The sequence below is a fragment of the Fulmarus glacialis genome, unplaced genomic scaffold (genome assembly GCF_000690835.1).
Source record: "Fulmarus glacialis isolate BGI_N327 unplaced genomic scaffold, ASM69083v1 scaffold20267, whole genome shotgun sequence".
Classification (NCBI taxonomy): domain Eukaryota; kingdom Metazoa; phylum Chordata; class Aves; order Procellariiformes; family Procellariidae; genus Fulmarus; species Fulmarus glacialis.
Window position 1 is genome coordinate 1,465 of NW_009221593.1, and position 22,212 is coordinate 23,676.

Here is a 22,212-nt window from a genome sequence, read left to right on the forward strand (position 1 = left end):
ACTGAAACTTAATTTTAAACACGTTACCTTTAAGTTCTTGTTCTTATTTTTGCATTGTTGGCAAAAGATGAAGCTGTTATTGTGTAACATCTTTTCAAATAAAAGAAATACAGTTAAAAAATGGAACAAAATTCATTTATAGATAAAATACAAATTTGACTTCTGAAAAGCTGGAGTTGAAGTTGAGTCTACAATGAAGGGATGGGAATGATTTTTCTTACGAAGTTATCAGCTGAAAATGTATGTCAGACAAATGCCAACTGATGATATTGAAAGTAGCATTGAACTAATTTACTTAAAGTATGTTTATGTTGTGTTTCGTACCTGTAGAATCATACTGTTACTGCAAAACAACTTAAACCAGTATCTTAATGAAAAATGCTCAATTGGATAATTATTACTTCTTTAGGTCAAGATTGAGCAGGTTGCTATGGAACTTCAGCTTACTCCATTCACTGTACTTCTGCGATCAGTTCTGGATCAGCTGCAGGAAAAGGATTCTGCTCGTATATTTGCTCAGCCAGTGAACCTTAAAGAGGTATGTTTTAAGCTGTATTTCCTTATGTTTAGATATGACTTGGTGGCACTTAAGTACAAGAAACAAATCATTGCATGCGGAGTTGGGAGCAGTGTTACCTTTTAATCTCTATTCTGATAATTTATGTTATGAGTTATGACTTACTGCTATGAAAGTCTATTTATGCTCATATACCAAAATAATTTCTGGGAAATACTTGTATGGAATAACATGGGTACATATTGATCTTTTGCAATAAGATTATTTGATAAAGTAAACTCAAAGGGTGTCTTAAAAATTGAAATGTGGATACTGTGTTCTTACCTGCAAGTGAAATTCCTTTTCATTCAGTGGGAAACCACATAGAGTGTATGTGTGTGTGTATGCGTGCATACGTACATATACAACACATTTATACATGTGTATAACATGTACACATGTATACATGTCTATAAATTGTATATATATACACGTGTGCATATACTACATACACTTGTATATATTGTACATATGTGTAAATACATACATGTATAAGTATGTGTATGCATAAATACACATAAAATATGTACATAAAAACGCAGAATTCTAAAAACATGTAGTTTCAGCATCTGTTAGTAGAGCTCCAACTTGTTACCTAAGATGCAGAATCTTGTAATGTGTAAACTGCTGTTGACATGTAAATGTTTGCAATATCAGGATGTGCAATTCTGAGCTACATTTTGAAGTTCTTGGTTTGAGTTGTTACAAAATATGTTAGAAAATGTGGATCAGTTAATAGCTAATGTTACTTTGTCTGTAATAAGATAATTTTACCCATTTGTGTTTTAAATTTTTATTCAAAGGTTCCAGACTATTTGGATCATATTAAACATCCTATGGATTTCTCTACCATGCGAAAACGGTTAGATGCTCAAGGCTATAAAAACCTCAGTGAGTTTGAAGAAGACTTCAATCTTATAATAGATAACTGTATGAAATACAATGCAAAAGATACAATTTTCTATAGAGCTGCAGTGCGGTTAAGAGATCAAGGAGGTGTAGTTCTCAGGCAAGCTAGGCGAGATGCTGAAGGAATCGGTTATAATAATGAAACTGGAATGCACTTACCTGAGCGGCCTAAACTTGAGTCACCCCAGCCTTTCTCTTGGGAAGATGGTAAGATGTTTTTGGATTATTTGTAAAAGTTGTATTTTTCATTACACACAGTGTGTACATTCCATACAGATGTTTAAGATTGTTGCTGTTCAATTTGCTGACTAGATCCTCCCCCTGCATTAAAAAACATTGCTTGAAAGATTCGAGTGTTTCTATTCTACTAGATCTGTCGTTAGAAAACAGTGTTATCCAGATTCTGATTTTGACAAGGCCAGAGCCTAGTTTAACAAGATAGGTGAAAAAGGTTTTTAAATCGAGCGCTTTCTTTCATGTGATCATATATGCTTGTAAGTCATGGAAAATGACTACCAGTGTGCATAAACTTAAGCATATTCTTAAATAACCTACTGAATTAAAAAATCAAGCATGTTTGTAATACTAGGAATTCAAATGACTTCTTTTGACATACATACCACTTTTCTGAGGTTTTGGCAGTAAAGGAGAATAATTAACATGTTTCTTTTATAACCATAATCTTGCCCTTCTCTTTGACAAGAAGGAAATAATCTACTAGGGTGGGAAGGATTAATTATGCCTTCCTTCTGATCTTTTAATGCTTTGCTCTACTACTTAGTTTTCTTGAGCAAAATGTTGATCAAGAAGAATAGTAATTATATAGTAGGAATTCGTTTCAACATTTCTTCACTGGTAACGGTGAAGCTACTAAGACTGTAATCTAAGTAGCTTTTTGATGACTTTTTTTTTAATTCTGGCAAGTGATTTTTTTTTTTTTTTTTCCCTCCTGTTGGTATTATTATTCTGGGAAATACTCTGAGAAACACTAACACGTTTTCAATTGTACGTATTTTGACTTCAGTGGATAGGTTACTGAATCCTGCAAACAGAGCGCATATGTCCTTGGAAGAACAGCTGAGAGAGTTGCTAGAAAAACTTGATCTCACCTGTGCAATGAAATCCAGTGGGTCAAGGAGCAAAAGAGCAAAGCTGTTAAAGAAAGAAATCAGCATTATTCGGAACAAACTAAGTCAGCAACAGAACCAAGCTCCTCAAATAGAATCAGGTATTGGAAGTTTTGAAGAAGAAAGTGCAGCATTAGAACAAGACGGAGAAGAAGAAGGTAAGATTTTTAAACCGTGTTTAAATCAGTACTGTTGTGAACCTCTTCAGTCAGGTGCTTTAGTCATGTGAATTAAAGAGTGTAATAAATGAATATTATATTTAATTTTTAAATGGACAAATAGCCACTTAATCACAGCAAGTATTTTAAGAATATGAGAATGATCTTTTTAAACAAAACCTCCTTCCATTATTTTTCACAGTAGCAAGGCTTTTTAAAAAATTTAGGTGTTAAGAAATGAAAGTACAAACAGTCTTATATGAAAAGGAATTGGAAATGCCTGAGTGGAAAACGTCTTTGTGCTTTCGAAAATCCACTTAAATGCCAAAATATGTATTAGGGATCATGTGAGCCTAGGTCAATGGTGCTGAAAACTCTGGCCGTTGTACTGTCTTTTGTAGCTTTTTTTATTCTCTACTCCAGACTCTGGGGAGGGTGGAGGGTAGGTTTGCGTTGGGGTTTTTTTTATTATTTTTACTTTTTTTAAATAAAGCTGATTATTGACAGGACTTAACAAACTTCATGTTGTAGAATCAAGTCAGCCATATCTAACCAGCCCTTCCCCTTGCACTTCTCTTCCTCCTCAAAACATTAGTCTCAGAACTGCATCTACTCTTGGCTAATTCCCATTGATTTCAATGAGACGGTATACTAAAGACCTAACTTTATATTTCAGTTGAATACCATATTTGCTTTTTTAGCTTTTAAATCAGTTATTGAGGTCTTTATTGCTTATTTTAAATGATGCAAAGAAAATCTAGTCTCTCTAAAAAAAAAAAGTTCTACTGAGTTTGTTTCACGATCAGCTCTTCTCTAAAAAGCTAACCTATTTTTCTTAGGAGAGTTAGAGACGTGTTTCATTTTGCATAAGTGCATTGTATGGGAGGAGGAAAGAGCTCAAGGGAAAGTGGAAGCATGGTAATAAATAAAACAGTCTGTGTCTAGTGCAGCTTGGTGCTATCAAAATTTTTGAAAGGTGAAGTCAATAAAATGACTGTCCTTAACTGCCATTCAAACAGCAACTTGGTGTTTAAGTCTTAGTGTGACTGAGAATGCTTTTCAAACATAACTTGCTTGAGATTTGAACAACAGTATTAGAAAAAGTGTACGTGAATCAGCATGCTTGTTCTGAGGCCATTTAAGTATTCTTAAAATGTTTAATGATTTTTTTTTTGAAATTTTTTTTTTTTTTAACCTTCAAGTGGTGATGCTACTGAATATAGTTCTTCAGGAATGTAGTTTCTGGCAGATAATGAATACACTAATAAGTTTTTTTACTTGTAGCTTACCATTTTTATGACACAGCCTTTCACTGCAGCTGTTGTGCAAAAAGAGTCCAAAAATGAGCAGTAGCTGTTTTCTTATATTTACAGTACGCTTTTTAAAAAAAGCATGATGAAGAGCATGATCCAGAGTTGACTGGCATTGTTGTTACAATTCTGATCTAGTGAAAAGTAGTAAGTCACTAGTTCGAATTTCCGTTCTGAAATGGAAGGTACTTAGAGGAGTAAAGAAAACAGATTGCCAAAAAGAAAGATGAGGAAAGTAGTAGAATCCTGTGCTCAGGATCTCTACAGGAGCTGACTTTAGAAGAGCTGTGAATTACCCCCTTGCAGTTCTGTTTTCAGTTTCTGATCATATGAAAAATACGGTACCAGCATAACCCCGTGAAATTTAGGTTTTAGTGTCTAAATAGTTCTCAGGTGTTTTTCTGTGCTTAAATCTTTTTGTGAAGATTTTCTAATTAATTGTAAGAAAATCAGAATTTGTTCAGAAACATTGGATATTCTGAAGTACAGGCTTTTTTAATTGCTGGTACTTTAAATGTGCTTATTTGACTGTAAATTTCATTCTAAATGTCTTCCTGAAATAATATTTACCAGTTCTAATACTTGTATGCCTTCAAAGGATGTGAGCATAGTCACATTTTATTTTAACAATTTATGAACTATGCTATTGTTTGGTTAAACCTTAAACAATGGGGCAGAGATTTTTCTTCACTTAAAAGTCATTGATTTCCAAGTAAGCATTGCTAAGCCAAAACCAAAACAATATAGAGATAATATTTAATCCACTGCAGATGCTGGGCTTAAACCCTTGGGGTTTTACACCTTTTTTTCAGATGGCATAGAAAAATAAACTAAATTTTAAAATTTCATGTGATAGCATAAATATTACGTTGGTCTCATACAGTTACTCTAGAATAAGCATCTTCTTTCGTCTTATTAATTTATATTTTAAAAGATTCTTACGGAAGCTAAAGAAGGTTTTAATGTCTTTTTGAGTTGATAATTATGGGTTAGGAAGTCCTTCTACTTGTATTTGGGAATGCTGCAGCAGTAGAATGGTTTTTTTTTTTGCCATCACTTGGGATGAAAAACTGAAACTAGTTTTATACGCTCACAGCTACATCTCTGTTGTCTTTTCCCAGTATGGAATTACTGGAATTGACTGGGACATGATCATGGGGTTTTTTTTGTTTGTTTGTTTGGGTTTTTTTGGTTGTTTTTTTTTTTTTTTTAAAAAGGGGGGGGGCGGAGAAGGAAGAAAAAGTGGTAGAGGGTGGTTTTTCTGATTTCTCCTATCAAGTCTGCATTGTCAAGTGTGTATTTGCCAACTAGTGGCTAATCAAGCTGCAAGACTTTGGGGATGGGGTGGGTTTTTTTATTTTTTTTATTTTGTTTTCTTTTTGGTAGATAAAACTTCTAGCCACAACTGTAAAACAGCTTTGCAAATCTTGCTTTTCTGTAAATTTTATAACACATTTTAGCTCACTCTAGTAGATCAGGTTACAAATACTTTTTTTTAAAAATGCTTGTCTGATAAAATTTGTCTTAGGCAGGTAAGGTGAATATGATAAGCTGAAATAGATAAAAATGTATATTACCAAAAATTTCACTTGAATGGCAGTGTAAATGCATTTAACAGATAATCATCCACCACCCCAACTTTCTACTTAAAAAAATAGATTTCTTAGTTTTTAGTTAATGAAACTAACATAACTGCATGAGAAGTAAAAAGTATTTATGCAGGTGTAAAATGTTAACACCAACTATAAACACCTACTTTTCTATCCCTGTTACATTCCCAGTATAAAAGTAGGAACTACTAACTAGGACAGATTGTTGCTAGATAAGGTTTGTTTTTAAAATGTTATGCTTTGTTTCCAAACAACAATTTATTTGGTGGGCTGCACATTTATAGTGAGTTTTATAATAGACTTTATAACTACAGGTTTTCAAAAATCACACTCTATTTATAATTTTTTCAGGAGATAAATCTCCCCCTAAACTTGAACCATCAGATGCATTACCTCTTCCTTCAAACTTGGAGACTAATTCAGAACCACCAACCCTCAAACCAGTAGAACTCAATCCAGAGCAGAGTAAGCTTTACAAAAGAGTAAAATTTGATAATGAATTATATAGCACTTCCATTCAGAAAGAAATAAATGGACACACTCCAGAACACTTACTTGACAGTAATCTCAATGAGTCGACTGTTTCTGCTGTAGCTGAGTCATCAACTGATGTAAACAGACGTACATCCATTCTCTTCTGCAAATCGAAAAGTATAAGCCCCCAAAAGTCTGCAAAGAACACTGAAACCCAGCCAACTTCTCCACAGCTAGGGACCAAAACCTTTTTGTCTGTAGTCCTTCCAAGGTTGGAGACACTTCTGCACCCAAGGAAAAGATCAAGGAGTGCATGTGGAGATTCTGAGGTTGATGATGAGTCCCCTGTAAAGCGCTTGGATACAGGTAAATGTTACAAAACTTATTTGAATGGATGCATCTCAAAAGTTAACATACTTTTTAATTTTTTGACATACATGTAATTGTTGATCTTCAGATTTTAGCGCTTGAACAGTTTTCCCTCATAGTTGAGTAGTTGCAGTTCAAAAAATTACTGATTCACTTTTTTGTTGGCCCTATACAATTAGACTTAGTGAACCAAGTTTTACTTTTTCACAGTTTTCACTTTAGCAATGGAATCTTCAAGTCTACGTGTATGGGTGGGTGATTTTTTTTTTTTAAGCAGTTTTTTATTTCCTTTTGTTGCAACCAATAGGAAAGGTGAATCATGTGGTTTTTTGGAAATATTAAATTACATGGAAACTTCATATATGGTGCCAAAACCAGAACTCTTATAAGGAGGCGCACGGAAAATACATGTTCCACGTGTGACTTCATTTTGCTGTAGTGTTACTCGAAGCATATTCTCATGTTATGAAACTGGTGACTCTGTATGAGGTGCTTTGTATACCCATGTATTTTATGGAAGTGTTAAAATCCCCAAGTAAAATGACATTTCCTGTGTTTCTTTTCTTTAGTCTGTGCACTTTAAGTAAATAAAGTTGAAGAATCTAAGTGTAAGATTATGCTCTTAATGAGCCTTCTCTAAAGAACATTAAAAAAAATGTTATCTCGATATGTTGGTGCAGTACAGTTGAAGACATTAATTACACCTTTACTTAGTGAACCGTAGTTCTATTTATTGGAGAAGTTTGAATAAAACCCTCTTTGAGGAACAAGAGCAGCATAAGGAAATTACTTAAGTGTATTTTCTTAACGTTATCCATGGCCATTGCTATGACGTTTATATTACCTTTGAAATAAATACTCTGTTTCATTGTCATGTTGATAACCCATATGCAGGTATGAAAACAGCATGTGGTTTTTTGTGTCTTTGAATGAAAGGTATAGGAATTTAATTGGAACATTTATTGTGAAGATGTGCTCCAAAAGCTGTTTATGTTTTTTGTGGGGTTTTTTTGTGGTTTGAGGGGGGAGAAGGGTTGGTTGGTTGTATTTTTTTGGTTGGTTGGTTTTTTGGTTTGGGTTTTTGGGGGGTTTGTTGGTTTGGTTTGGTTTGGGGATTTTGGGGTTTTTGTTTTTGGTTTTTTTTGTGTTTGGGGTTTTTTTTGAATGATCAAGTGAGGAGGAAAATTATTCTAATGCTGGAATCGTAGCATAAGAAAATGATAAGCAAGATTTGGTATTGGGGTGGGGGTCAGTCTTTTTGTTTATATTTTTGTTTCTTTCTTTGTTTCGCCTCTTTGGAAAGCCCCAGTTTCCATTCCTTTTCATAATGGCTTTGAAAGAGCACATAGGTTTGATCTGCAACTTTAGTTCTGAAGTAGGAATCACGTGAAGGTAGTGTGATGATAACAATGAGTTAATCATTAATGATATGAAAAGCTTTGGTTTCCAAATATTGCAATTTAGCAGTCTTTAATCTGGATAATTTCATTATGTACCTTTATACAGATTGCATTTTATCACACGCACAGTGAATCGTTTTGTGCTAGATCACACCAGGAATTAGTGCTAACTCCTTGAAATTTTTATCTTAAACATTGTGAACTGTTTCTTTGGGGAAAAAATGGGGTTTTTATATAGGAAAACTAACTTAATTCTTGACCAAAAAAACCCCCCAGCAGATTTCGAAATACTTTTAAAATCTGTCATTTTGTTCCTTTTCTCTCTGTGGAGTTCGGTGTATGTGGGGCAAATATGCTTTTGATTATCTTCAAAACAACAACAAAAAAAAACCCCAAACAATTATGGATACTTTCTTCTAATTTTAGTACTCTTCCCATTTCAGAATTTCTACTTTTTTTTTTTTAATACAATATGTGGGGTAGTAACAGGAATAAAATCCAAAAGGTTGAAAGAATTTTTTTTTTTTTTTAAATAAAATTCTGTAGCCTCTTCCTGAAGTTAATGAAGATAAGCGCAAAACTAAATTTATGTAGAACTAATACTTAGGGGGCATATATATTTAAACTTTTTATCTGTTTGTTCAAGAGGAGGCTGTGTATGTGAATTGAAATGTTTTAGCCAAATTAAATTCACCTGAAGGTGTTCTGAAGTTATTCTTTAACAGTATGTGTTTTTTTAAGTGTATATGGTTCATACAGATGTGTCAGCTTATCAGATCTCTTTTGTGTAATTCTTTTTCCATTTGCAACCAAACATTTTGCTTTCATGTTGGAGATTTTATTCCTCATGTTATTTTCAAAGTTGTGTCTCCACACTAATATAAGCAATTTGCAATTGGCAGCTATTTTGAACTACGATTCAGCAGAAAACCAGCATAAACCTCAGATGCTTTCCAAGATTTAAAACCAGTTGAATTGTTTTACTTTTGCATATGCAAGCTGGTGTCGATTCGTGCAGATGTCTGTGTTCTGATAAAAATAAATGAGATGATGTATACAATAATACAATTTTTTTCTATTTGGATATTTTTTACAATATTTTAATTTCATGCTGCTGGTAAAAAATGTTTTTATTCAAAAGAATTCAGCAGTCGTGAGCCTTTCCCTCCAAAGCCATACCATGATAGAAAAGGCGTGCTTCAGGGTTCTTACATGTGTTCCTGTGAGTTAGCAACTTCATGAGCAATCACTGAAGTTGAATTATTATTGCACATTTTTCTTTGACTGGTATGAATGTTCAATATCATCAATTCTAGCAGATATAGGAAAAAAGTAATTAAAAATAACTTTGCTTAATATACAAAGCATTGAAATTTTTAAGTGGTCGAGAGCTGCACTGTCACATCTTGTTTCTTCCTTACCTCTTCCTTCATAACCAATGTGGGGTTTTTGCCATTACTTAAGGATGCCTTGTTTTCTCCCTCACCTACTCAATCTCCTCCATGTTTCCCCCTTTCATGTCACTCATATATATTCTCATATGAAGAAGTTCAAAGGAAGACTCTAAAGCTTACCTAGTTAAGTAAAACCACACCTACTTTGTCTGGTGGTTCATTATTCTCGTTAGACTGCCTTTTATTATGCTCTCTTGAATTTACATTTGAGGTTGGTGTGCTTGCCAGTTAGTTTCAAGACACATACATGCAGGATCCATTGGCACACTACTTTGTAAGTATGGTGTCCCATATTTTGTCGTTTTTCATATACAAAATAATTATTGAAATACTAGCTTTTTTCGGAAATAGGGGACTATTGTACAACATGGCTTAACCTTCAAAGAGGACTGAAAGCAGTTCATTTTAATACTCTGACCTCCCTTTATATGTGAATCTAGGTTTAAAAAATACGAAGCAATAGTGTAATGTAACCTTAAATTTTAATTTCATAGTGTTCTAGATATATAGTATATCTTTCTCCATAGTTGCTATGTGGAAACTGACAACCACATAGTGAAGAGATGTGTTTAAAAATTTCCTATATATACTTGATACATCTTGATTTTTGCTTCATATGGTATCTAGCAATTTCAAAAAGAAGATAGGTTGTTTTTACTTAGGAAATTTTGGTCACATCAGAGATTGATGTATGATTCTTGAAGGTCAGGCATGTCAGATCTTAACTGTGACAAGTTCAATGACCTTTTCAAAATATCCATTGTATACTTACCTTGCTCTTTTGTCATAAAGATTAATCCTTTTCGTCAGGAAATTAATTGGTGCAATTATTACACCTGAGAAAAATGAAGCTGATTAATGGATAGAAGGTAGATTTTACCAACCATTTAAAAATTTGCCTCTATCAGTTGTGTATAGATAAGGTAAGGTAAGATAAATTCCTGCAACAAATTACTGTTTTAAGATACCTTTTGAGCATTGTAAAATGCTGGACTAGGTTCAGATTAGATTTTCATGTTGTTCTGGGTTTTATCAGGCACCTTTAAGCTTTCGTAAATTCAGGATAGTAATTCAGTTATTGTGTTGGTACCCTCTATTTTAATTAGAAACTAAGAATTTAGAATATACTATCCTAAAGCAATCACTTTAACTTATCGTAGAATTAGGATCGCAAATAGTGATTATTACAGTGCAGTATGTTGGTTTTCTATTATTTCTTGGCTAGATAGCAGTAATAGAAAATTTCAGTGAAACATATCATTTACTTAGTATTCTTGCTTCAAGCTACACAGATTTTCTCAAAGCACTGAAACGGATGTGAACAAATATTTATAACATGGATCACTGAGTTACAGTATTTAACAGTAAAAAGCACAGGGCTTTTTGGGGGGCAGGGGAATTTATCATTTCTTAATATATACTTTGCATGCAGTTGTCAATATACAACAAACATAATTATACCTTATTAAATCTATTAGTAAATGTTGGGCTGACTTTGTTTCTGCCCGATTGCTACAAAATGTTTGACAGCACTTAAGAACTGTCTACAAGTAACCTGTATATGAATTCCACTTGCATTTGATATAATTTAATATTGTAACGATGACCACTTTTACTTAATTTTATTTGGTGTAATAAGGACAGAGATTCTATCTGCTGTAAAATGGAACACAGGTTATTTTTTGATTTCTTCAATACTTGATTTCCAATAAATCTTTGACTCTCTGGAGCGCAGGCCAATTTGATTAAAAGTGAAGCTTGATATGTGCAGCATTCAGTTACCATTCTCTAAATGGAAGAAATTAAGTAAAACATGCATGTCTAAGAACATAACTTACATCCTCAAAGTAAATATCAAACTAAACTAGAGGTTGCTCAGTGAAAAAAAAAATTGGCATAATTACTCGTCTGGTTAACATAGATAGGAATTATAGTGTATACATATATTCATGAGTAAAATGAAGTAATTTGACTACTGACAGATCCAGAGACCTTATACTTTGAATGAAAACTATTCTTTTTGTTTTCTTTTTTTCTTTAGATGCATAGTGATTATTTCCTGTAAAATCTGGTGTGAGACTTAGTTATTTAAGCACTTAGTGATGTCCAAAAACTTCAGCTGTCTGCCTTCAGGAAGTTTCAAAACATAAAACGTTTTAAGGTATATATGCAAACAAACAAAGCATTGGAGGTTGTGAGGCCTAAAAGGAATTATCCCCTGGCATGTTAAATTTGTCAGTATAGAGACATGGGGACTACAGGAGCTTGACTGAGTTGTCAGGATAAAACCAGGCTGCACAGCAGCCCATAAGTACCAAAGAGGCTGAGAAAGTGAAGTTTGACTGGAACACTGCCAAAATTATTGATTATTAGCACCCAACTTAAAATTGCTGTGTTTTCTGAGATCAGTATAACTGAATCTTCTGTAATAATAAAAAAGTATTTCTAGATGCCCTTCTGTTTTTCTTGATGCTGTAGGAATTGTGGAGCCTTTTACTGTATTCTGGCATTTCATTTTTTTGGAATGCTTAGCTCATTTCTTGGCCCAGGTTTGGCTTTCAAAAAAATAAAATGTCATAGTACCCTATGTGCTTCATCTGTGGCGTTTAAGACTAATTTTTCTGTGTGGTGCAGATGGTAAACAGAAAACTGTGGGATTTATTGAAGATACTAAAAAAATAGTGAATTTGGAGATCCACACTATGCTTATAAATTAGGAACACACTTGCCTTGATGTTGGGGCTGAGTATAGATGACCTGCCTTCAAATTCACAGGCTTGGATATCGTGAAGTCCTTTGTTTAAGGTACAGAAGGTACCAGAGTTGATCAAATCACCGTAATATTTGACCTGCTTGGAACATCATAGAATAGTTTGGGTTGGGAGGGACCTTTAAAGGTTATCTAGTCCAACCCCCACATACTTGCCTACAGGTCTGATTTAAGAGGTCGATGATCATAAAAATGAATCCAATGACTCCAATACTAACTTCGGGCACTGAACCTGGAAGTCAAAAATACGGGTGACTTAAGGCTCATTTTACTATGAGTGGAGAGAGAGGGAGACAATTCCCACAGTATGATTGACTGCAAGATGAATGTCTCTCAGAAGAGGTTTGTGTGGGGGTTTTTGTTTTCTTTTTTTTTTTTTTCTTTTCCCCCTTTTTCCCCCTAGATGAGAATAGATTATGTAGTTACATACATGCATAGAGGGAGGTCCTCCATAAAGAGTAATTATGGCAGTATGTACTCTTTACTGTATCATACATGCAGTCACATATTTCGGGACATTTTTAGTTAATAGCTCTCTTCTGTGTTTCCCATTGTAGTACCCATAGTTTCTTCAGTGTGTATAGACGAAATGTACACATTAGAAGGTATCCCATACAAAGAAACATGTATTACTCAAGAATAGGTAGAATACTTGAAACGAAGTTGCTTTTATTTTGTTGGTACCAAAACAGTGTTCAGTCACTTGGACTTTGTCAGGCCATGCTATCCTAACATGGTAGTGCTCCCCCCACTTTCATTTTCCTTTCGCTCCTCCTTCCTTTTCTTCCTTTACTTTTCCCTTTTCCCCTCCCAGTTGTACTAATACAGCTGTCATACAGAAATTACTTTCTAACAACATGTCATTGGAAAAAAAATGGAGACGAAAGCAGGTGTTGAGAACTAACCTTCAGCTGGTAAGAACGGCTAAGTACTCCTGAGTTCTATAAAAATGTTTTTTGGTTGAAGATAAAAGTATTTAAGATCTGAGGGGAAAAAAAACATACTATAGATTCATCTGATTAGATACAAAGATGTGAATATGCAAGTCAGCCTTATTTTAACTCTTTGTGTTCAGTGCTGCCTGAAAATAGCAAAGCTGGGTTGGTGTTTAATAGCCCTTAATTATCTTCACTTGATGACGCTTCAAGCACTGTCAGGTTGACTGCATGAGCAGTGAAACATCTTGTTTTGTCTTTGCAGCTCCTTCCATTGAAGCTGGGAAGACAATCTTAGGATTGCAAGCACTGTTAATTTCTGCTAGGCTGGAATAAATTTTTACTGTGATGTTACGGTCTCTAAAAGGATTCAGATCATGCACTTACTCAAGTACAGTGCAAGCTTACATAGTAGGAGGCTGTTCCATGCCTTTAGTACGGACTGGGTCTTTTATACTGAATCACTTGAAGTTTTCATCTATCTGTGTGAAATACCTCTCAAGGTACAAAAGGCCTGGAAAATTAGGTCCAAAAATGCAGCTGTGTAACTTAATGAAGTAACTGGCTAACTCAAGACTTGCAGTTTGCTGTGTTGTCCTGTATGTCATCTCGGGAATGGCAGATCTCTGGTAAACATTTCTGCCTTCATCTTTCTTTCAGATGGCAACTTCAGTTTCAGTTTCTGTTCCCTGTCCTAGAATGAGGCACAAATTAAGAACCGATTTTTCTAAATAGCTGTAAAAGGCAAATAAATGGTAAATGATTTATTTCCTTTTAATAGAGTAGGATTGCTGGACATGCTTACATAAAAGAGCTCTGAAGTTCACCTGTCCATCTTTTTCCATGCCATGCCCAGCGATTGTGTTCTCACAATTACAGGGAAACATTTACTTTCAAAGAAGGAAAAAAAATGTGTTGGTAAAAGCTCTGTATAAAATCCTTTACGTAGTAATTTAAGAAAAAGAAGTTAGTTCCATTTAGGAAATGGAATAGCCTGCCTTTGTAGGTCCTGCTGGACTGCTCTGAAAGACTGCTAGGCACTAGCTTTTTGATGCAATATATTGACAGATAATTATCACACTTTTTCATTATGTAAGTTGAGAACAAAATAATCTTTACTGATTTAAGTTTTTAATAATTTTAAGTTTTATTTCTTTTAATTTATATCAGGATTTGGTAGGTGAGAAAATAGAAATCTTCAAATGGAAAATGTGTAAGAATATTTTTTCTAAAGGATTTTCACTGCGTTACTGCATAATTCAGAAAAAAAGTTTGAAAAAAGATTCTGATCTTAAATCCTCATAAGTAGTCTTTGCCAAGATAATTAGAAGTAAACAGTCCTAAATATTACTGACTTTCTATAGTCATTTATTTCTTGGATCCTGAATGACATACCATTGATCTATGTGTGATTCAGGCACTTAAATCGTATATTTTACAATCATCTGTGTATGTTCTACATGTCATAAATCGTATAAACTAGAGCTGACTAAAGACTTCAATTTGTAAAGTTAGTTTTAAATTCTTCAGGTTTTGTGCTTGCACTTTTTAATGGCATTTTCTATTATACTGCTACTGTCATCAGTCTTTTCTATACCACTGGAGCAGCTGATACTCTATAGAAGAAGTTGTAAAACGTTTTTTTGAGAAACATTTCTGCTTGTATGCTCTTTTTTTCCTTTCAGATTTTTCTGGAGTGTTTTCAAACTCTTCCACTGGTGTTGCCTCCCATTTGTGTATTTTAAAATGTCTTGAACAATACACTGATCCTATTGTTGTAGTGCACAGAGCAACAGACAATCCTTATCTTGTGGAAACTGTAGTTATTAAATATTGATTAGTTTTCCTTTCTGTTGTGCAATTCAGATTCAGCTGTTTGAGCAGACTCTCATCCGATTAGCTAGAGACACTTCTTATTCCCAGATTTTGAAGAAAATTAGTGGTTATAGGATGAATTCTTAAGCATTCTTTTGAAACATATCAAACTTTGACTATTCAGTGAGCCACCAAACTGTATTCCTTATGTGTTACTTAAACCGACAAAGGTGAAATTTTTCTGTTTAGGATCTTGAAAGCTGCTGCGGTTTAGTGTGTAGGTGCCACGTCATGGGCTCACAGTGAGCTTTCTTTGCTATCTTTGGCCATGACCAAATTTTAAGCAAGTTTTAAAAGCTTTATTTCCAAGGGGACTCTTCACACCAAACTTTATCATCTTTGTGAGTAACTGGCTCCCATTTTGTCTGCATACTGAAGACTGTTTTGAGAACTGTAAACTTTGACGTGCTCAGATATTCATGTGTGTATTCTGAAAAGAAGGATTGTGTCTAATATTCTTACTGCACTCCAGAATTTACTGTTGGAAGTAGACATTCATAGGGTTACTCTAAGTTTCACTTTTTAAAAACTTCGTGGATGCCTTCCTATTGCTGCAATACGCCCATTTTCAAGGTTTGCGTATTTAAGAATACAATAACTTCTGGTTATTTATTGCCTTAAAGTATTCCTTTATCCTGTCTGTGCATACCTGTGTATATAAATCCTCTTAAATTAGGGTCATCCCCCTTCTTACTCTTACTGGAGGGATTTTTAGACACATTTCAAAACCATGTTCTTGATGCATATCATGCACGTAGAGGTTGTATTCTGTGCTTTCAATGACTTGCATATATTTTCTTTTTCAAGAAAGAGGACTGAATCAAAGTGAAACTTTTAATCTAGTTTTGCCCCTTTTGAAACTTTAGTTGAGTATTAGTGTTAGAATACATGGAACACTTGTATCATTCTCACTGTCTCTGGACACTGCTGTAAGGATGGCTTATTTATTTGAAAGCTCTGTTTCCTTTCAGAGAGACTTAATGGCTTTTTCACTGTCTTCCAGGTTCTCATATTAACTAATATCATGCTGGGTATTTATCTCTTTGGATCCTAATTATTTTCTGTTATCCTCAACATGGAATGGAATTCAATTAAATGATCATTTTGGAACGCAGAAAGACAATTACATTTGAAGTAATTATTTTGGATCATGTTGGAGACACCAGCCATCCTTAAAACAAAAAAAAAAAATGAACACTCTTGGAGGAAGTCTTTGACATATATGAAACTATGCTCTTCATTCAATATATTGCCCCATTTCCGTAAGTTATAAAGTTGTACATGTTGTAGTATATGTGACACAAATTGGTCGCAGATTTTTACCAGTCCCAGCGTTCTTACTCCCAGAACATGCTCTGTGAGAGCAGATTAGTTAAGAATGTTCCATCTCCATCCTCTTCCCTTCCCCAAAAACCAGTCTAGTCTTTCTTGGAGAAGTAAAGTGTACAAAAAACTGTTTTACCTATTTTTGTGCATTTATGTAGTTTTAATAAAATACACAGTTTTCTTTAACATACATATTTTGATGAAGACTAATGTCACTGGTGCTGGGTAAGTGCACAAGTCAGGACTTGATTCGTCCTTGCGTGGTAAAATGAACCTAAGTAGTGTTATATAAGTGCTGGTGTGCTGTGTGCAGTCATTTTTTGAATGCTCCCACTTTTTTAGTGGTTGAAATTAGTTAACGGTTTTCATTATTTCTCAGCTCTTCAGCTGTGGTTTGAATACAGCACTTCATCTTACATTTGGATATGCTTGGTTTTGCATCAAGCTATGCATAATAAAGTTTTAATTGCTTTAGAATAATTTTATACAAGTTCTGCGTTGTTATTTTTGTTTCAGCAGAACTGCAAGATGCGATTACAGTCTGAAATGGACAATTCTGTATTCTGTGGCAGCATTTTGTATGTTCGTGGAGCATGCTGCTCCTTGGAGTATCCTGAGTTTTGTTCCTCTGTCATTTTTTCCGAACTTCTGCTGTCTTTCCAGAGTTACCTTTTCCTGCTTCCATTAATTTGGTGTGGGCAACAAGATCCTAACTTGCTTGATGTAGGTAGTCAGTGAAAGTTTTAATTGCAGTTTAAGAACAAACTGCTACTGTTGAGGAAAAGTTGAAGCTTTCCCTGATAACTACACTTTTCAAGACAGTGAGAAACCTGTGAAAAAGTATCAAGCTGATAATCTTTGGCTTACTTTTTCTTTTCTTCTTAGTTTACAGGTTTTTGTTAGCATTTCTATATTTTTAAAAAGGTTACATGTGTTATATGATTGACGTGGCAGTAAACTTTCTATGTAAAATGATGTCTAGAGCTGAAGATTGGAAACGTGGTAACCCTGCATTTAATATTGATAGCAGACTTCACTATTTGTGAATTCCTCTTTTTTTTTTTAATGAAAAAAAAGTTGAATTCTGCCTCTGAGAGTGAACTGCTTTTTGAAGAAACTTAAGAAAAGAGGAGAAAACAAAAAGGATTCATCCACTAATGAAAGGTTTTAGTTTGATGCTTGGGATTTTTTTGGGGGGAGGTTGTTCTTAATCAAGGGTGTTGGTGAGGGGGTATGTGTAAGAAGTTCAGTACCTGACCTGATAAAGTTTCTCTCTGTGACTGTAGAGAAAGCTCAGTTGATCTAACAAAATCATGAGCTTTTGGAAAATATAAATGGCTCATATAGGTTTGCTGTAGGCTTACCCAGACTACTAATCTGCAAAAGCAGGATGAATTACTTCTCCCATGGATTTTCTTTATTTGACCTTCCTAGTAATATCTTTTGAGCCAATAAAAAGCAGATTCCTTAATGCACAGGGGGATCATCTTTAATCTCGCTTATTCTAGTAGCTACAGGAGATTGGGTGTTTCTTGATTCATGGGAGAAAGAGTTCTGTAATGATTTAAAAAAACAAATTCCCAGTTACAGCATGTAAATGTAGTGTATCTGTTTTTTTTGCACATCTGTGATACCATAAAGCACTTATATTTTATTGCCTGGATTTTTCTGTCATCCCAGTTATAGCATGTAAATGTAGTGTATCTGTTTATTTTTTGCACATCTGTGATACCATAAAGCACTTATATTTTATTGCCTGGATTTTTCTGTCAAGTAACAAGGTCACTTGGGGCCTGCTGCATCTGTGACTAGATATGAGTGTGTTTTGTTTAAAATAAGCTTTGAGGTCTCTCTTCCTTAAAATAAAGGTTATTCCTTATAATTTCTGAAAAGTGGACTGTATAAACTGAGTCTCATGGACTGCGTAAGCTCATGTCGTTCAGGGCTTGATACTCAGGAAGATTGCTCCTGCTGGTAGCCTGCATGTTCATTTTTCATACTTCCACAAGCAAGAGAGAAACATGTCTGAAAAGCTCTAAATTCTTTTGCACTTTAATATTCCTTATTTGTCAGAAAAAGGTTGGGGTTTTTTTTCCCCCCACTGTTAATGATCATTCTGCAGATTGAAAAAACTTTGCTTACTGTAATCTTAAAAACCTACGTTAGTGAAATAAATGAATCATTAAACTCATAACGTAGGTTATGTTTACAATAGTGTAAGACTGGACTACCACTGCAGAGAGCTGTCTCCATTGTTATAGTTGCATGTTTCTGTTGCTTCCCTTGTTACTCAACATCAGCAATCAGGGAATTGCACGGTTGCTTTGCCCAGTGCATGGCTGAAAACTAGTTCATTACATGACCATGTGTTTCTTGGTATTGACATGGTGATGATGATGAGAAACCATTGCAAGGGACTGAGAGCATCAAAACGTCCATTTCAGTGGCAGCACAATCATAAACTGATTGAAGCAATCAAAATGTGAATATTGACAAAAAACGGTTTTTTTGTCCCGGATATACATATACATACAGAACTGGTGTACCTAGAGATACGTAGCCAAGTCATATTTGGCATACATTTTATACATACTCTTACAAGAATAAACAGATATTTCCTTTTACTTTTTCAGTTCATTGGGAACCTGAACTGTGCTCTGATTCTGGTAGCAATATTTACTTGAGCTGTCTTTAAATTTAAAAACTAATCTGTGATCTAATTTGTTTTTGCTGATAGCTGATTTATATTAGCTAGATGCCTCAATGATAACTTGAGTAATATATCTCTGGCTTGTGGCAGGATGAAAACGAAACAGTTTCTACACCTCACTTGAAAAATAGGTCTGACAGGATATCTAGGAATAAAAAATATTTATTTGCAGAAACCTAAGAGATCTCTTTTTTATCTTTGCAGAATGTTTTTTTCAGCTTTTCATTTTGATGCTATGTGAAGTGTACTGCGATAGTTCATAGGGGAATTTAAGCTTTCTCATAAAGCATACTCTGTTTTGACAGGTCTTTCAGCATAGCTGAACTCCTAGTTAATCTCCAGCTATTTTTACTGACTTGCTGAGAATCAGAACAAGGTTAATCAATAGCATGTAGTTTGGTGGTTGAGCACTTGACAATGCTACCTTTATCATTTTTTTTTCCTCTATAGGAAATCAAAGGCAAACACAGGAATTACAAAACAGACACTCTTAAATGAATATTCTACAATGTCAACTAAATGACTATGAAGGAGAATGCTCATCTCTAAATCTTTCAGACCACTGAATAAATTATCCTTTTTCTCTTAAAAATCTAAAATTGTGTTGATAATCCAAAGGAGAGGTCTCCTGGGGGTGGAGGAGGAAATCTCTTAAATCACTGTATGGAAGTGCCTTGAAATATGACTGGATTGTACAAAGTAATTTGCTAAGTTTAAGTTCCTCAGTTGTCAGCCTTCTTTGCAGAGGTCTTTGTAGCAAACAGACTGGAAGAATTAGAACTTAATAAGGGAGTTCTGCCATAATTGTCTTACAGTGTAATGCTCTGTGGAGAGGCACGTGAAGTTACATAAGCTTATTTGACTATGTGTGAATGAACAAAGATCATGATGACCTTTCAAGACTCTGATAATAGGATGGCTGGGATGGGTAGCTCTTTCCTGCATTATGAGAAGCATGCTGGTCATATGCCTTAAGTAAAAATTTTATTGTAAGGAAGTAAGTGCTCGGAATTGGATTCGTGTTAAAATTTTGTTTTCTTTGCAGTGTACAGCTTGCAATAGCTGATTGCAGGCTAGTACCATTGTCTTTAGCCAGTTCATTTCTGTTGATACTCTGGAGTCTGTGTTGGATTCTTTCTTTTTTAGGGCTAATTCCCCTCATCTGCCTTCAGAACGCTGTCCTAAACCTCTTCATTTGTCTCTTTAATCAAATATGGAAATGGCTTAATAAGAACTATACTGTTTATGACTTACCAAACCCAGAGCAGGATTGGTGGCAGCCCATCAAATCAGTAGCTTGTAATATAAAAGCCTTTTGTTATGTTTTCATTACAGTTATAAAGTCAAAATATAATATCCTTAGACGTATATAAACTTGTGCCAGGGGAAGGATAGTCAAAAATAATAATGTGCATATTATTGATTGCTGATCCCAGAAAACAGACATGACATCAGTCTGAATTTACTAAAATGGGAAGGCTTTCAGGAAGAATTACTAGCAGCAGGAGGGAATCTCTACCACTCTTCCAGTGTTTGAAAAGGATTTTCAGTATTTCTTGATTTACGGTTGTAACATTGTATTCAAATGAGTCTTGTGTTGACTTGGTAAATTGGCCTGGTTTGTAATGTTTTTTGGGCTTTTTTCTTGTTTTTTCTACCCAACTTCTGCAGCCTGGCTGTCTTAATAGTTGGAAACATTACATACAGAGACTGATTTGCTATTCCATTTGGCATTTGCCATATTATAATCTTCACCTTTTTTATGTTACCTAAATTTCCATCCTATCTTTAAAATCTGGACTACAGGATTCTTCTATTTATAATACTGTGTTTTGAAATGAAATGTTTTGTTAATGTTCATGTTCTTTCTTTTTCATCACATCATAATACTTGAAGTACAGAACAGTAATGATACAATGTGTGAATATAAAAAGTTGTTAATGAAAATGGTGTAGTTTCCAGTTTGATGCAGTTTATTTTTGTATTATGCTGTAGGTCTGTCAAATGGTTTTGGAGATGGAGGTAAAGAGAGAGCATTAGATGATACTCCGGGAAGAAAAGTTGAACCTCGTCGCCGCTGTGCATCAGAATCTAGTATTTCATCTAGTAACAGTCTTTTGTGTAACTCAAGGTAAAACTGTAAATCTGAAATATAAATTTGAGATTGAATATATCAGTTTTCTATACTGCTTGTAACCCACACAGGAGGATTGCATAAATTTTAGAAAAAAGCGTACATTTCAATTTTCTCAGTTGTGTGTCAAATCTGAGACACCTTTCAGGATTGCTAGTATTCTTTTGTTGAATTTAGGTTATTGCAGATCCAGGCAGTTACACTTTATACTTGACTATGCTTCTCTTCCTCTGTATAGATACATATACATGTTTGTGTGTGTAGTATCTTGTTTTAATTACCTTCCTAATCCTGAACACTAAAAATGGGTTTGTTTATGTTGGTGAGGGGAGGAGAGAAGCAATTTTCAAAGCAGAGTTGTGTACACAGGGAAGGTAAATTCAGTAGCTGTAGATTATCAGTCTGTGATTTGGATTACTGGCTAGTTACTGCAATGATAATAGTACCCATGTACCAACTATTGACCTTCTCTTTGTGAAGTCTGTTGTTAAAGGTAGGACTGTCAGAATGGTCACCTCTGCCACCATTGATAAATATTTCTCCATCACCAATGGTGCACATCTTCCAAAAGTGCACTAATCTCTGGGTAAAAGGTAGCTGTCTCCAGTCCTTGGTTGTGAGGATGGGTCATTCAGGAGTATAGGGTAAATCTGTTGGGTTGTTTTTTTTTTTTAAAAAAAAAAAAGGTGGCTTTATTCATGTGTTCAAGATTGGTATTAAACTGTTTAAGGGAATGGTGTTGATGCACTCATGTCAAACAGGCCTTCAGAAACAAAGAGAATTTAATATTACATCTGTTGTAAATGTGATATATTGAGGATTTGATCTAGAATAATTGCTATTCAGATTCTTTGATCTCTTAAAGAAAACTCAAGTGTGGGGGAACAAATTTCCCATTTTGTGTATAGACATTCCACAACTGAAAGACTTGAATATGTAGTGAAAAATGAAAGAGAAAATAATTGTATTTCCTATGTAGTGGAACTGTTGGAGCAGAGGGAACATGTTTCTATTTGGCCAGTATCTACAGTAACACTGGAGTCAAAGCAGCTTCTCTCATTTGTGCATGTTTAGACAGGTACACTCTTCGCTGGG

The 22,212-nt window shown here is 34.6% G+C and overlaps 1 protein-coding gene across 1 annotated transcript; it reads left to right on the forward strand.

Moving 5' to 3' along the window:
- Positions 1 to 201: 201 nt before the first annotated feature.
- On the forward strand, positions 202 to 21,114 carry LOC104079221 (bromodomain-containing protein 1-like; the record flags this gene model as incomplete). The annotated part of the gene is made up of 6 exons (XM_009581182.1): positions 202 to 240; positions 410 to 538; positions 1,360 to 1,672; positions 2,490 to 2,750; positions 6,022 to 6,510; positions 20,979 to 21,114. Coding segments are annotated over exons 1-6 (1,367 nt in total), but the record flags the coding sequence as incomplete, so codon positions are not given.
- Positions 21,115 to 22,212: the final 1,098 nt, after the last annotated feature.